Here is a 13,136-nt window from a genome sequence, read left to right on the forward strand (position 1 = left end):
GGACCAAGACCAAAAAGAAATCTCCTGACTTGCTCTGGTTATTCAGGAATCAAACTCAGGTTTCTGTCTGGTTTACAAGTCCAAATTCAGCGTTAACCAATGGCAAGTTTTTAACATATTGTAGAAGGACACAGAAATTACAGATTAGCACATCTCATTTGTGTGGACACTTGATTCGTTTCATATATTTGTTTGTTTGTTTGTTTATGTTCAGTTTTGGTTTTTGGTATTGGAGACAGGGTTTCTCTGTGTAGCCCTGGCTCTCCTGGTACTCATTCTGTAGACCAGACTGACCGGAAACTCAAATTTACCTGCTTCTGTTTCATGAGTGCCGGTATTAAAGGCAAGCACCATCATGCCCAGCTGAGCAGTGTTTTGTTTGCTTGGTTGGTTTTGGGGTTTTGGCTTTTTTGGTTTTTCCAGGCAGTCCTGGAACTCACTTTGTAGACCAGGCTGGCCGTGAACTCACAGAGATCCACCTGCCTCTGCCTTCTGAGTGCTGGAACTAAAGGCATTTGTCACTACCACCCAGCTGATCAGTTTTATTTTTAAATACACATTCTAACATGCAAGTAAAATATATAATATCAAAATATTGTGCAGTATAGGTACATTACATATAATTAAAATACATGCAATATCAGAATATATATTTATTGGTTGATTATTTAAAACTTGCTTAGGGAAGAATCATTCTGAATTATAAACTCTTGGTGTACTGGGTCTTGCCAGGTTATCCTAAATCTTTGTTTTCTTATTTCCTGGGGTTTGAAACCTGTTTTATAAATTTCAAGCATTTCATTAAATCAAATGCAAACACTTGGTTTCCACACATTAAGAATACAGAGGTGCTGTGACAAAAATAGCCATGTAACTGTTAATTCAAACACTGCGATTCACAACACAGTGAGTAAGGAGGTTACCAAGAGTGGCTTTGGTGGCATATGACCAAATGGGAATCTATAAGGGACATTGATACTGTCAATGTCAGTGTCCAGAGACGACATCACCATACAACTGTCAAGCAAAAATGCATATTTTAAAAGAAATCAAGAAACATTTGCTTTTTATTTTAAATTAAAAATTGGGTGTGGTAGCTCACAAGCCAGCCTGTCTACACAGAGAGTTCCCGGCTATTCAGAGGTGCATAGTGAGGTCTTGTCTCAAACAAACAAAATCTAATTGTTGAGACCGGGAGATTATTTTTACTTGAGTTTCATTGGGTGTGATAAGCTCTTCTTAAAATTATCAATGAAGCTCCTAATAAAATGTCTTCTGTGCCAACTGGCATGCCCAATCCATGGTTTGCTAGCTACAAACGCATTTGTAGATCACAACATCGTGTCTTGATGTCAAAAGGTTGGACACCTGTGACACGGAAAGCATTGGTGGCAGCCAATGGAGATGTTGCGTCCATTAAATCAAGCTTGCCACCCCTGGGGCTGAATACCGACAAAGAAATGGTCCAGACACACCGAGCCTCCAGGAGGAAAACAATTGAAATTAATCAAAGGAGTTGATTTAGTAAAGAAAAGACTAGAACAAAAATAAAACTGACTTTGAGTTGATCAAACCCCAAGATATAGAAGTTGGTCAATATATATGTAGGAAGTAGCTATCTTAATACCACAAAAATACAACCAAATAATCCCCAAAATGCAAAGTTCTTCTGGATCAAAGGCTAGGAGAAAAACAGTTGGATACAGGAGAGGACTGTCCTGGAGTGAAGACATACAAACGCAATGGCAGACCGTGTTTGGATCTAACTGGACTAAAGCAACAGAAAAGGCACCCTGGGAAGACGGTGGTAGGTCCTGGAACGATGTGTATTGGGACACTGGAGATTTCTCTTGGGTCTGACAGCTTCTAGTCTACTAGGGAAAGGGGAAGGAGCTCCTTACATAGCCAAGACATATCGAAGTTCTTATAGACAAAATGATGTAATGTCTAGAATTTGTTTCAAAATAACCTGCAAGGTGAGGCTGAAGGTGAAGAGAGACAAGATGAAGGGCACTTAGCCACGGATTAACAGCTGGTGGAGGCATTTGGGTCCTATTATCCTTTCTGGATTGAAGCTTAGCAAAAAGCCTGGTTTTCATCACCTAAACTGGTGCTCACTGCCCTACAACGGTAATTTCCCTCGTAACTTAAGTGTGTTTGTGCTCTGTCCATAGCTACCTGCGACCCCCACCTTACCCATCAGAGAAGCATCCATTTGTCCAAAGAAGGAACTTTGACTCAATTGGTCACTGTCTGGTGTGTGTTCAGTCTGCAGACTCCCTTTACCCTTTTCACTCTGCGCTGGGTGCGCCATCCCTCCAAGGGCCCACACTTACAGAATTTGGAGCAAGAATTTGCCTTCTTCTACAAGTATCTTGTTTTAACTTGAAGCTTAAGTATCCCCTAGGGAGTTGTGGGCTATTAAAAGCGCGGTTCCTAGCTCGGCACTGCTGAGGGGCAATGGAGCCCTCGTGAAGCAGAAGCCAATGCGACGACTTTAAGGCATTGGAGTCTTGCCTTTGAATGGGATTATGGGATGCACCCAGCCTCCTCTTCGGCTTTTCATCAGTCATGATCTGTGCATGCTCCTACCATGACTGACACACCACAGGTTCCAGAGCAAGGGCACCAGGCAGTCATGGTCTGGACCCTCCAGATCTATAAGCCAAAGTCATTATTTTTTCATTAGAAGCTGATTTGTTTCAAATGTTAATCATTGTGATGGAAGCTAACATACTTTCTGAACAGCTTCTTGGCAGACACACCTTGCCCTCTCCTCAGAGGGTCCACTCCCGCACCCAGCAATTTCAAGTCCAGCGGATTCAGACTCCTCACCCTGGCTCCTAACTGCAGAGCGCTTATGATCCTCTCCGTAGCACAGGAGACTTAAAGCCAACAAGCCTTGCTGTCTACCGCTAGCCTGCTGCTTCCCTTATGGGAGACTAACCTGGTTGGTCAGCCATGGGTCATGTTTACTTTGCTTACTTCCTGTGTAGCTGTTTCCTGGAACTGGAACGTTCCCTCCTGGAGGGCAGAGGAAGGTTTATAAGACCAGGAAATTGAAAGCCTCACAACATGAAAAAACTGAAACTTACAGGATTCATATAGCTCCCTCCACAGTGTTACAGAAGCCATAAACAATTGCGACTCAGACTCCCCTACCTGACAGAAACTGCCCGAGACTCCTGCAGGGAGATACAGGCATGCGCCGTCATGAGTTCTCACCCAGGCTGTGGTAGACTATCCAGTGAAGTCACTGCCCTCGAGCCTTCCATGCTCCCCTAATAACCCAGTGAGTTCACTGGTTCACCAAGTTAGACTTGGGTAGAATCCTCACTGCGATCTGTCATCAGTGTCCTGTCTGGGTTTGCTCAGGTCTCCCCAGAAAAAGTCACACCGTGCTATTTTTTTTAAGTCCGTACTTGGCTTACTTCATAGTTTTGTGTTTTTTGTGTGACCAACAAGTAGAGTTTTAAAACAAATTTATAGTCCCCACCTCTACCAATGGGAGTGATGACTGCACCCACGAAAAGTGAGCCTTTATTTAGATCAAGCCCTCAGCCAACTGCCGATTTACTGCTGGACAGAACAGAGGAATGCATTCACCACGCCATGCAGACGCCACCAGCAAAAGCCACGTGGGAGAAAATAGACAAGACAAACATCTTGGGTTCTTCAAAAAATTCCAAAGGAGAAAAAGGAATTGGAAATTAAAACTATGCTTTAAAGGCTTAAAAACCATGTTAACCAAACATAATAGTGTCTGTTGCATACACATATATGTTATGTTATATTCATATACATATATATTCTCTGCATTAGTGGGGAAATGATTGTTTCGACACTAGCAGGATAGCTGGTAACATTAAACAATTATTAAGAGTGATCACAATATTGCGGGCACTATGGCTTGACTGTGAAATGTTCTCCACAGCCTAACGTATATGATCACCTGGTTCCCTGCTGGTGGCATTGTTTTGGGAGGCTGTGAAACCTTCAGGAAAGGTACCTCACTGGAGGAAGTAGGTTGCTGGATAGTAGGGCTTATGTATTAGAGACTGCCCCGTGCCTGCCTCAATCTGTCTGCTTGCTGCTCTACTGAGATGCAAGCAAGATACCTCACATTCTCACGGCCACAGAGCTTCCTGGAGCCATGCCTTCCCAGTCATGATGGCCTGTATCTCAACCAATGAGCCTGGGTACTCAGTTAGCCTCTCCACATTAACTCACCCAAACCACACTCATGATTTCTCCCCAAACCTTAGTTGTTCTGCCAAATACTGTGGTACCCTTCCTTCCTCAAGGTCCCCCACACTAGGAAATCCCTTTCACTTCACCTTCCAAATGAACTCCAAATCCTATCAGTTCTCATCACACCCACCAATATTACGACTCCATCCTGTTGTGTTGACTCAAGAGCTGGCTGAGTACCATCCAGTGGTTTCCCTTCCTGTATCGCACATACAAAGTTCTTTCCCTGGCTACCTGACCCTTTGTGCTCTGGGCTCTGCCAATCTCCCATCTTTGGTTTTTTGTTTTTGTTTTTGTTTTTTGTTTGTTTGTTTGTTTGTTTTTCGAGACAGGGTTTCTTTGCAGCTTTGGAGCCCATCTCCCATCTTAACCTTTCATTCCTTCCTCTACTCTAGTGGCCAAGGTGGCCTCTGTGCTGTTCCTTCAGGCTCTTGATGTCATCTCCACGGGGAAGGCTTTTTCCAAATGCACCTTCACTCCCTTAAGGTCATTGCTCAACTCCTTAGATAGGATTTCTGATCTCATCATAGCTATAAAATACCTTTTCACTTCTTACCTCTCATCTTGCTTTATTTTTTCCATATTATTTCTCCTCATATGGCATATATTGATTTACATTTTATCTGACTCCTGACCAGAATTTAAGTTCCATAAGGGCAATGACATTGTTTACCAGAACAGTTGTTAGCACAAAGTATTATTAAAGAAATACTGTGAATTAATGAATCAACAAAGTGAAAAATGACAAAGATGGCTTTTTCATGAAGTTTCAAGTTTATGAATTCTAGGAAAACAATTCATTCATTCCTAGAAATACTATCCCTTTAGCCAACCTCATACAACTGAGAGATAACCACACCAAGCGTAGAAAATGTTTGCATTTCTTTAGCAGATTTGTACTGAGCAACCTGCGAGGACTGACGCCTCTTACTGAGTCCCATGTGAAGACAGCTTTAGTGTGCAGAGTGACTCCCCAGGCATATCCCCTACATCTGGAACAGCTGGGACTCAAAGGCAGCTGGGTTCCTTACCCTAAGCCACACGACAGCTCTTTTAGCTTTAGCCTCAAGCCTTCTCATTCTGGAACGTTTCCTCCACCACCCCCCGCCCCCAGCACTGGCATCAGGACTGCCAACATGAGCACAGGAAACACTTGAGGCCCATCTCTCGCTTCCCTTGTGAGGCCCTTTGTGCCATAGGCAAAGCTGGCTGCCGGCTGCTCCAACCCCAAAGCCCTTTGTTAATGTTGCTGAACAACTAACTGCTGCTTGGTGTCTTTGTCCTGCTGCCTCTCCCTAAGTCTTCAGTCTCTCAAAGACGAGGCTTGTCTGTCTCTAGAGCCTAACACAGCATCTGCCGTGCAGTGGGAATTCAGCAAATGTTCAGTGAGTGAGCAAATGGATTCCATGAGGAGACTTCCATGCAGCGTGCTGCTTATGGAGCAGATGGCCAGCTGGCCTCCTGCTCTGTCAACCTTTCAGGACCCTTCTTCGCTGCATATCTGCATGCACATTTCTGCACTTCCTATTTCCTTGCATGAGCTTTTGCAACATTTCTGTGCCACAGGGGCTCATCTGCATTCCTTCTGGTAGTAACTGTTCTGAAAGAAAATGTCTCTCTCGATGAATTCAGAATCTGCTGAAAATATCATGCCTCATGGGATCCTATTTCCCAGTGATCAGAGAGGTCCTTGTCTGAGGAAAGAGCCAGTGAGGTGCAAGTTTGGTGCCTCCTGGAGCAATTCAACTTGATGCTTTAGTATAATGCCACGGGCCTTTAAAAAGCTCCAGTAATGGTAGGGTTAAGTGCTGAAGGCAGTGGGGAGGATGAGGCAACTAGGTATGGTGTGCACACTTATTATCTGCGCTCTCGGAAGGCTGAGGCAGGAGAATTGTAAGTCCCAGGCTAGTCTGGGTTATACAGGGAGACCCTGTCTCAAAGAAGAAAAAAACAGCACATTCTAGGTGTGTATACATTAACATGGAAAGACACAGTGTAATAATTACTAGCAGATTACATAACATTGTGGTTTGAGATTGCAGTAAGCACGTTGTGTTTATTATTTCTCTTCTCCACAAAGACTCTGATTTCTTACCAGAGTATTCTTCCCTGAGTGCGGTTGTTGGCGGTGAGATCCTCAGGTGAGATCCATCATCTGTGATGGATGCTGAGGAGCAAAGTTGTTCTTAGCAGGTGCACGGGCCAGCAGCAGCAGTCTGCACAGGCAGCTCCACCCAGAGGATGACTGATATGCTCTTGCTCCCTGTTGCTTTGTCCTCCAAAGCCTAGTGACTCCAGTCTGCCCCAGCCCGCCCCACCTAGTCCACTGCAAGTTTGGAGCTCGGTGCACAGTCCTTTCTCTGTCCCTGTATCAGGTCCCTCTTTGCTTCTACAAGGCCACCTTGCTTTCTGCAAGTCTAAGAAAAACCCTGTCCACTCCACAGTGATATTCTGAGGACATTAGAGACATACACACATTTGGGAGAAAATTTCAGAAGAGATAAAGCCAAGTGTTAATTTACAGAGCAGTTGAAACTTCACATTGTTTCTCCAGAGACCCATTCCCCCAGAAAGTCTTAGTTTAGACTTTCTAGTGACATGAGCCAACCTGCAGGGGACACAAGAGAAAACACTGGACTCCATTTATATACCGCACACGTCAGAATCAGTTCTCATGGACATTTTCTCTGAATGGCAGGCAAAACCGCTATGGTAAGTAAGCACAAGTAGCTTCAAGAAAGCTGTGTGCTGGGAATGTGGCCCAGGGGTGCAGGTCAAAGCTAAGAAATCTACTCCTGGGCTGAAGACATGGCTCAGAGGTTAAGAGCACTGGCTGCTCTTCCAGAGGTCCTGAGTTCAATTCCCAGCAACCACATGGTGGCTCACAGCCACCTGTAATGAGATCTGGTGCCCTCTTCTGACTTGTAGGCATAATTGTATACATAATAAATACATAAATCTTTTAAAAAAATAGAAAAAAAAGGAATTTATTCCTGCGAGCTCTTTGCCAACTATGACATGAGGTTAAACAGCAACGGTATAGTCAGATTTGATAAGGAGCTAGAGAAATGAAAAGGTCGTGGATCAAGAAGACTCTCAGAGACAGATTTGCTTCAGTGAGGGTCATGCCCTGAGCAGGTAACCAGAGCTGGAATGCACTTATGACAACTAGCAAGACATTTAAACTCTAAGCACTCGGAACACAAAAACAAACTTCAGCATGCTGTAAAGCTCCATGATTGTAGACAGAGTCTGCTTGTTGTTTCCCAGCCACCCAGACCTGAATAATCACATAGAAACTATATTAATTACAACACTGTTTGGCCAATGATTCTAGCATATTTCTAGCTAGCTTACATCTTAAATTAACCCATTTCTATTAACCTGTATATCACCATGAGGTTGTGGTTCCGGTAAGGTTCCAGTAAGGTTCCTAAGGTTCTGGCGTGTCCTTCTCCTTTGGCAGCTACATGGCGTCTCCCTGACTCCACCTACTCTCTCTCTATATCTCTGTTCGATTTCTCATTTGGCTTTATTCTGCCCTGCCATAAGCCAAAGCAGCTTTATTCATCAACCAATAAAGCAATACATATAGAGAAGGACAACCCACATCACATGATAGTGACATGATATTTAACACATACTTAAATTTCCCAAATAGCAATAAATCAGTTCAAGATTTCTTACTGATTGGTTGAAAACCTAACAAGCAACATGATAGATTTGATATTTGGACAAATCATTTAACGTCCTGATTTTATGTGCTTTTTTTTCTCTTGAGTTAGGAGGGTCTCATGAATCAGGCTAGGTTCAGGCTGGCCTAGAACTCACTACATAGCCCAAGATGTCCATGAACTTCTGACTTTCAAGCATCCCTGACCCCAAGAACTGGGATTGGAAGCACGTTCCTCCATGCCTGATTTATGCAGTGCCAGGGACGGTGGAGTGCAGGACTTTATATGCTAGGAAAGCACTCAGACAACTGTGCTCCACTTCAACCACAGTCCCAAATGCATGTCTGTTCTCACTAGATCAGGTGAATGACTCATTTGCTATAAATGTGCTGTGATTGATAGCAATTCTAAAATGGAGGGAAGGAGAGACAGGAAGGAGGGAGGGAGGGAGGGAGGGAGGGAGGGAGGGAGGGAGGGAGGGAGGGAGGGAGAGAGGGAGGGAGGGAGGGAGGGCCTCCTAAATGCCCCACTTTCAAGTCCTTAACATAAACATCACAGCTGACCATTCACGGTGCAGTGACAGCCAACCTTTTGGTATCTCTCTATCAGCACCACCCTCACCTAACAAATGAAGTTTTTTTCAGCTCCCTACTTTCCCACACTCTGGCTGTCCGTATCCAGGCGGCAGGTCTCCATCTCCACCCCACCCCCGCCTGCCTGCCTAGCTGGTTTTCTATAAATAACATCTGCCTCCATCCACTATAGCTTTATGCTATCCGTCATCACACCAGCCCTACACAGCAATTCTTTCCACTTCCCACGCGAAGATGCAGAAGCTCAGTAGTACCAGTGCCAGTTACACACTCTATAAGGGCAACGTCCAACCCCAAATCCCGTCTCCGCACCATGTGATATTTCCCAGGGCAGAGGTTCGGTGGGCATTTAAGTGTGCCTAAGCCTCTCCCGCAAATCCAACATCCATTACAGAGGAAGATTTGGGGGCTACACCTCCAGAGATTCTCCTGAGGAGCTATATGATCATTCTTGGCTACACAGTTACTTTCTAAAAACCACCCATCCCCCAGGGGGCTTCTGAAGCAAGTGACTGGCAGCAGTGCTTTTAGAAACACTAGAGACCGCAGAGTGTAAGTGTGTAACCCGGAGGCTGTTTTAGCAACACTGTAGCGTGACGACGACCTCCAAGGAAATGTCTGCATAAGTGGTGATTTCTCCTGTGGAAGTTAGGAAAAGAAAGGAAAGGAGAAAGACAGAAAGGAGAGAAGGAGCCAAACATATTCTGGTCCACAGGAAATAGGCCTGTCCTTGACAATGGGTCATATTCCCAGTTAGTCTGCCTTCCCAGACAATCCTTTTGTCTCTCCTAGGCACCTGGCATGTGAACATTGGTGCCTACAGACGACAAGGCCCATCCTGGGCTCTCTGACTTCCAGGGTGTGGTGCAGAGCTCCAAGTGAGTCACAGGCGCAGTGGGATCAGAGTATGGTCCCCAGACTCGCAGACTCATGCAGCTTTGCCTGCTGAGAAGTGTGAGAACATAGCTAGCTCTCCACAGGCAGGCAGGGCCATGCAGGAAGCCAGAGGACCCAGAAGTGCCCAGCCTTTCATGTGGGTGCTGGGGCCTGAAGCCAGGTCCTCATGCTTGTTCATCAAGCACCCTTACCACTGAGCTATCTGCCCAGCCCCCGGGAGTAATCTTCATCATCATTTTCATGAAGCACATGCAGGCTGGGTCCACCCAGGGCAAATGGAGACATAAAGTCATTCCACTTATGAGAGAAGTGAAGGAAGACAAGCCACAAGGAGCAGAGTCCCAGCTGGCACCAAACTGAACAAAAAATGACTTGTGTTGTGAAGGTTTGACGTCACAGCATAACCCATGAAGACTGATCAATACAGTCCCCTATAGCTATGCAACCTCTTTGTTACTCCCTTGGAATAAAGGTACCTATTTGATTGGGTCATCAAGAGGGTTAAATGAGTATATTTAAGGAAAGCACTTAGCTAGTCCTGGCACACAGTGAGAGATGAATAAGCACTGTCGACTATTATTAATTAGTAATAGCATAGAATAAAGACATGCCCTGTAGCAATAGAATGAAGGCAAACAGCAAGCAGAGCACATCGTTTCCAGGAACGGCAAGCCATCTGAGCACACATAGCAGTGTGTGCCCTTTGGAGTCTTACAATCCTCCGTGCAAGCCTGCTCCTAGCCGGCGTCCCCTCCCACCTGAGCCTACAGACCATCGCTGTCACTCTTCTCTCTGACTCCTCACCAATCTTGACCTTCCGTCCTTCTGTTTCCCACCGTGACTCAACACTTTCCACAGTTTGCTGCTGGGCCTGAGTTATTAGAACAAATCCTCCAGGGTCTCTTGAAAACTCTTTAGTAGACTACTCCCCAGCTCTCTCATTCCCCACAATATACTGCACCATCTCCTCTAGCCTTACACCCTACCATCCTCCTTCTCCTTCACAGAGACAGCACAGCCAGACGTAGAGGCTCGGGCTGGATTCCTAGCACTGGGGAGAAGCAGCGAGGTCACAAGTTGTAAGCAAGACCCTTGTCCCTCAGAGACAGGTTTTCTCTGTATAGCCCTGGAACTCACTCTGTAGACCAGGCTGGTCTTGAACTCACAGAGATCCACTGGCCTCTGCCTCCCGAGTGTTGGGATTAAAGGCGTGTGCCATTATCACCTGGCTGCAAGACCCTATCTAACAAAAGACAGTAAAGCTAGAGGCCACTATAAGAGACTAGGACATTAGTTCACATCCATAACCAAGGTCAAGACCTTTGTAGCCCTGGATCCTGGCCCCTGTGAGTGGCCCGTGTTCTCTGCCATGTCTCAACCCTTTAAATACAAACACAGAGCACACTTATACAGTTCCTATCTTCCAAACTCCCTCCCTCCACCTCTCTCCTCTCTATACTGCCCAGTAGCCTGTCCTCCAGGTTCTTTCTCACATCTATTTACTCCTGAAGCCTCCAGACTCTACTACCTGCCACTTGGAAAGTCTGCCCCAAGGGAGGTTCCCAGTGAATGTGTTGGTGCTGAAACTGAAGGATGTTTCTCCATCATCAATTACTTCACATCTCCCCACATCTGGCTTGGTTCCTGCCTCCCCAAGAGTCTCTCCTCCCATGGCTTCCCTCTGGCTTTCCCTCCTGCCAGGCTTCTTCCCATGCTCTGCAGGCTCCTCTTCTGAACCCCACAAACTTACTCTCTCCCCCAGTTTTGCTCTTGATCATTGTATTTTCCTTCCAGACACCATGTGCTGACAACTCCAAAGCCCATGTCTCTAGCAGATGTTCCTTTATTTATCTATTGATTTTCTATGTCCTACAAGCGCCTTAAGCCGGAGATGACCACAGTCAGGCTCATCAGCCTGCTCCGTGGGTGTCTGATCTGAATGCCTGGTATCATTATTTACCAAGTGCTCAAGCCAGAAACCCAGCTTTGTGCTTGACTTTCCCTGGTCCATCAGTCGTGCCAACCAAACAGCCTGCCAGCTGGTCTCCTTGCCGCATTCAAGTTGTTTCTCAGGCTATCTGCCACTCCAACTCCTTTCTCTGCATATGCAGAATAAAATCCACACTCAAACACTGAAACCTGAACCCCAATTAGCCCATTATCTCTTAGGACATAGTTCCCTGCTCCAACCCTGTCATCTCTCATCAGGTCCCAAATATCTATAAACCAGACTTTCAATTCCCAGATTCTTGTGTTTCATGACACCTCTGGGGTTTTGATCCGCTGTCCTGCTGATGTGCTCTGTGCCCTGAAGTAACTACTCAGAGTATGACTGTTTTTCCAAACTTAAGAACTATTAAGTTTGTAAGTCATGTGCTACTTGTCTTAGTCTGTCCTCTAGAAAGCACCCTCAGCCCACCAGGCTTAGCCACCTGCTTCTCTTGTCCAATATTCAGTCCCCTGATGTGATTGCTGATTGACTTGCAAATCTCCCTCCCTAAAATGTGACCTTGATTAATTAGAATTTCTCCATCATCCACCTCCAGCTTCCAGCATGCTATCTAATGATACTCAGCAAATGCTTTTACCCACTGAGCCATCTCCACAGCCTAGAGAGTAATTCTTGTGAGAGGACCATTGTAAACGAGCAAAGCTGACTCCCTCCCAGCCTCTCTCTCCTGCTTGCTCAACCATGTGCTCCTGTCTGGCTAGCTGCACTTTGGCGAGATGCATGCAAGAGTGGCCCTAGCTCAGGGTACACAATGCTGCCTGGACCTTGACCATCTATAATGTGAGCTAAATGAACCTCTTTCTTATGGAGTCAGTCCATTTCAGGTACTACATTCTGATAACAACAGGCTCAATACACTCAGGCCTCAGGACAATATTCCCATGACAGATATTCTGAATAGCTGAGGATTCTAAAGAGGAATTGCCATTATCAGTTCTCATTCAGTCTTCCTTTCTCTGGACTCAATTATCTCACCTCCTTTAGCTATTCCATAAATGGCAACATGCTGGATGAGCAAATTTCAATTTTACACAAAGTTATTAGACTCCCAAATGAGATTTGTAATTGGCATTCACAAGAAATCAATTATTAGTGGTTACTCCAGTCGCTCTCCCTTCACACTCAGCCTGCTCAAGTGTTTACGCGGCTCTAAAAAGCAGCCAGCACCACAGTGCCGTCCATGTCCAGGCCGGGCCCATTCTGCCCCACAAGAGCTTTCCTTCTATGCCAGTCTTAGGGTGCTAGGATCAATCTTCATTTTTTGTTTAATTAATTTCAAGGTAACATTGGCCTAGTTGTGGAAAATAAGCAATAATACATTTAATGCTAAAATATTTTATAATTTCTTTTAAATAATCAACTTGTCATTCCATGAATCTGGTCATATTAAACAAATTTATGTTTTAAATTGGTCATCTCTAGAATACCTTGAAACAATTATGGTACAAGGCACTAAATATAAAAATTACAAGCCAAAATGTGAAATTAATCAGAACAAGCAATTTTTCAAACTATCTTTCAATTAGTTTACAGTTATCTTAAAAGAAGAGAAAAGAAATTAAGTCTTTGGAACATTTAATTTTCATCTATCACCATCATTGTTATGTAGTCCCTGTAATTGATGGAATTTGATTCAGGATCAATTGCAGCAGATAACATTTCTTCCATTTCCTCTTGAGAAAAAGGCTCACCTGGAGAGACAAGAAAGAT

General features: G+C 44.9%; 1 protein-coding gene across 1 annotated transcript in view; it reads right to left on the bottom strand.

Annotated features, from left to right (window-relative positions):
* Nucleotides 1-11,633: 11,633 nt before the first annotated feature.
* The window catches only part of Efcab2 (EF-hand calcium binding domain 2), an 87,140-nt gene continuing 85,637 nt past the window's right edge, over nucleotides 11,634-13,136 (bottom strand). Inside the window, exon 7 of the mRNA XM_057770645.1 lies at nucleotides 11,634-13,117. Within this exon, the coding sequence (XP_057626628.1) occupies nucleotides 13,002-13,117 (116 nt within the window). The 3' untranslated portion in view covers nucleotides 11,634-13,001. The remainder of the gene's footprint in view (nucleotides 13,118-13,136) is intronic.

Source organism: Chionomys nivalis, chromosome 5, assembly GCF_950005125.1.
Source record: "Chionomys nivalis chromosome 5, mChiNiv1.1, whole genome shotgun sequence".
NCBI classification, from domain to species: Eukaryota; Metazoa; Chordata; class Mammalia; order Rodentia; family Cricetidae; genus Chionomys; species Chionomys nivalis.